Raw genomic sequence first — 3,803 nt, 5'->3', positions numbered from 1 at the left:
GCAGATCTACAAGGTCCCTTCGACCCGACTTCTGTGATTCTGTGACTCCTGAGAGCCACGACTCTGAACAGCCTCGCCAGAGGCCCCGCTACGAGCTCGGCCAGCTCTTTCAGCACTCTTGGATGCAGGTCGTCTGGCGCAGCTGACTTGTAAACATTCATATGATCTAAGAGCATCTTCACCTGTTTGGGACTGATTTTTATGGGGTTGGCTGTCATTGCCGTACTCTCGGCGCCTCTGGACAGGTGATGCGCTCTCACCTGGTTTCAGGACTGCTAATGTGAAGTAAGCATTAAGGAGCTCTGCCTTTTCACGGGGTCAACTGTGGGCTTCAGTAGGGGTGCCACAGTGGCGCTTGATTTCTTTCTTGCTCCCTATGTACCTGTAGAAATATTTTTTGTTGTCTTTCATTTCAGTCAGCGGCTTGATTTTCATGCATGCCTTGGCTTCCCTTGTCTCACGTCTGCAGACCCTGGCCGCAGGAGTGTACTCTTCTCTGGATGCTGAACCATTTTTCCATTGCATGTACACTTCTTTTTGAGAAGTTCCCCAATGTCTCTGTTGAGCCAGGCGGGTCTCTTGGCTCCTTTCCCTCATTTTGAGTGCATGGGGATGGCTGGTTTTTGAGCCTCCCCTTCATGAATCCTCCATCACTGGTTGTGAAGGGCCTTTCCAGCTAGACTCCTGAGTTTTCCAAAGTCTGCCCGTCTGAAGTGGATGGCAAATCTATTCAAATTGTAATCACTGTCACCCAGAGCACCTCCAATCTTCAAAAACACTGGCTGGAAAACCATGCCCCATAAAAATCCTGCTCCAGGTGAGGATCGAACTCACAACCTCAGCATGGCTCACCCAAGTACTGCTGTATAAGTACTGTGCGCTAACCAATTGCGCCACTGGAGCAAGTGGAAGGGCTTTTCCTTGACTGGGAGTTGAACCTGGCTGAGGCAGCGAGAGGGCTGAATCCCAACCACTAGCCTACCGGGGACCCGCGAACATTTTTGCACACATCGGGGTACCCCCATAGAGGTCGACCCCTCTTTCTAGAGCCATCTCGAATCTCCCCCTACAAAATATTCTCGGGGATTTGGTGTCCTCCCATTCTCTTAGCATGGCCCATCCATCCCAACCTCCCTTTCTTGATGGTTGTTTCGAAGTGTGTCAGTCCTGTGCTCTCCAGCACCTCCGTTTGGTATCCTGTCTTCCCACTTTATGTTCAGGATCTTACCCAGATATGTCATATGGTAGCTGATCGGTCTCCTGATGCCTAGCATATGCTGTCCACATTTCTGAGCCATAAAGCAGGGATGGCAAGCACACAAGTCTCATAGGTGACATATCTATGTATAATTAAAGGGAAACAGCGCTGTACCACTTGTATCTAGTCACAAGAAAAGTTAGGTTACTAATTTAACACCTTCAAGAGCAAATTGGATGCTTATCTTGCTAGGATCCTGTGATCCCAGCTGACTTCCTGCCCTTTGGGCGGGGGGCTGGACTTGATGATCTTCCGAGGTCCCTTCCAGCCCGAATGTCTATGAATCTATGAAATAGCAATTGCTTAATGGGATGACTCCATCTGCCACTGAAGTTAGGACCACGCTTCCATTGCCTTCACACAACATAAGACTGGACTCCATAAAATCCCCCCATATTGACTCTTCAATATTTCTTCTTAACACTCAGGTGTGTCGGTCACCGCGAGGAAAACCGCAGCACCTGGCATGTCTGGTAAGTACAGACTCCTCTCTGAAGAAAGAGCTGGCAAAACAGCCTACGCTGAGACAGTGCAAGAGACAGGAATGAATGGAGAGACAGCATTTCTCTTAGTATTTCACCCAAATTTTCCCCGCTTGGAGCCCATGATTTTGTGTTCTGTCCTTACCGACGAATGGGAATCATTTCTTTCCCCCCTCACTAGTTGCAGACAGTCAAGCTGATAGATGAACACTTTTCATGGGCAAAAAACTAATGTCAAACTTTTCAGGATTTCTTCCCCTCCACCCCCACAAGACCCAGGGCCTGGCCCCTGGCAGGCTGTTGTTTTCAGAGGGCTGAGATCTCTCCATGCAACCTAAAATGCAGAAAAATTGGAAAAAAGAAAGTTCTTGAAAAAAACGGAGCAGCCCTGATCTTCCCAGAGCTAGCGAGGTCCAGGACCCAGTTAATGCAAAAGGCGGGTGAGTCTGACTCTTCCTTGGTGCTGCTTTGTGTCTTCAGCTGAAGGGGCAGATGACGGAGTTGTTATAGCAGTCAAGGCAGGATAAAAATCACACACCCTACATCCACTTAGCCTCTCAGTAGGCAAAATAGAGACATCCCCCACTCCTCCATATCTTCTGCACCAGGTTCCTGCTGCTGTGTGTCCTGGCCCTGATCCTGTCCTGCGGGATCCTCCTCTGCCTGCAGTGCTGGCTCGAGCAGCGGAGCCGGCTGCCTTCCCGGCGCGCTCTGGCCGTGTTTGCCCTCAGTGATGTCGACACATTTTGTGGTTGGTTTCTGTCTCTGTCATTTTGGTGCCCCTTATTGTGAATACTTGATGACCCACTTGGCCCTTGGGGGGAGGGTCCTATTGGATTTGATGGGATCAAAGCCATCACTGGGGCACTGTCATGGGGTTAGTAGATCAAGCGATGCTACGTTCAAATCCCTTTGTGTCTCATCTGCCCCCAAGAAGCATCCAAACCCATGCAGGGTTGGGGGATGAGGATGTGATATGGCCCCTGGAGAATCTCTCCTTTAACCTCAGTGGGTCACATCGACGGCTGGCTGGGAGCTCCTCAAAGGACAAGGATATGGTCAGATTTCTCTTTGATGAGAGATCTTCAGTGACCAGGGGGGAATTGCACTTGCTTGCATGGGAACAGGACTGCTGTGAGTGATGCACGCTCTCTGGTGCCTTGAAAGCATTCAGATCCCACCATTTTGGCTGCTTGAGGTCAGGCTTTCCCCAGCTTTGGGGGCCTTATGTGCCGGCCCTGAGCTGCAGTGGCTGTGTGAACACATTTGCTGTTTCAGTATCATAAATCAGTGCAGATTACACGTCCACTCCCTCACAGACACATGTGCATGCACGCATGGGCACACACTTGCACATTCCTACATGCACACAGACAGCATCCCTCCACATCCACACGCACACCCCTCTCTTCTTCCCAAGTCAGGAGGGTGTAAAGTTACCAAGACCAGCTGTCTCTTCTCTTCCCCAGCCAGCACAATGTCTCGGTGCCCCTGGTCTGAAGCTCACGCCCACCCTCCACGTCCAGAGCCGTGCTCTGCTCCCCTGCCACCTTTCCACACCACGGGACCTGGGTCCCCTCCTTCCTATGAGGATACCATGAAGACACATGAGCACTGAGGCCCAGCTCTGGTGCCTCGAGGAAGCTCCTGGCTTCCATGCAGGTGTTTCAAACCCAGCCTCTTCCCTGACTCTGCCGTGAGAACAGCAAGGAAGAGACACCAAACTGCAAACTATAAGGGGCCACAACACACAAATGGCCCTGGTCTTTCATACTTGCCCGGAGCAGATTTTCCTGTGCAATGCAAACTTGCTCCAGGCTTCCTGCTTCCAATTTTAAGGACATCCTACTTTGAGTCAATCTGGATCTGTCCATTTGGGGAGGAGGGGTCTCATTTTGGCTCAGCTGCAAGATTTGGCCTCTTCTAGCTGCTTGCACCTATATTGCACCTCTGTGAAGTGAAGGCTGATGAATGACTCAGTAGCTTCAAGCTTGGCTTCCTTTGCCTGGCACAGAGGCAGCAGGGCACTGCTGGGAAGAGCCCCGGGGGTGTAATGTGCAGGG

At 51.0% G+C, this 3,803-nt stretch overlaps 1 protein-coding gene and 1 non-coding gene across 2 annotated transcripts in view; one reads left to right on the top strand and one right to left on the bottom strand.

The window, feature by feature from the left end:
- The window catches only part of TMEM207 (transmembrane protein 207), an 8,686-nt gene extending 5,122 nt beyond the window's left edge, over positions 1 to 3,564 (top strand). Inside the window, exons 3-5 of the mRNA XM_019503479.1 lie at positions 1,687 to 1,731; positions 2,349 to 2,491; positions 3,210 to 3,564. Coding sequence (XP_019359024.1) covers positions 1,687 to 1,731; positions 2,349 to 2,491; positions 3,210 to 3,358 — 337 coding nt within the window. The 3' untranslated portion in view covers positions 3,359 to 3,564. The remainder of the gene's footprint in view (positions 1 to 1,686; positions 1,732 to 2,348; positions 2,492 to 3,209) is intronic.
- TRNAI-UAU lies at positions 810 to 903 on the bottom strand. The gene is made up of 2 exons: positions 866 to 903; positions 810 to 845 (listed from the first exon to the last, which is right to left on the bottom strand). It is a non-coding gene; the product is annotated as a tRNA-Ile (tRNA).
- Positions 3,565 to 3,803: the final 239 nt, after the last annotated feature.

The sequence above is a fragment of the Gavialis gangeticus genome, unplaced genomic scaffold (genome assembly GCF_001723915.1).
Source record: "Gavialis gangeticus isolate Ggan-Ray unplaced genomic scaffold, GavGan_comp1, whole genome shotgun sequence".
NCBI classification, from domain to species: Eukaryota; Metazoa; Chordata; order Crocodylia; family Gavialidae; genus Gavialis; species Gavialis gangeticus.
Note: the sequence above shows the minus strand (reverse complement) of the source record. Positions and strands in the feature narration are given on the sequence as shown.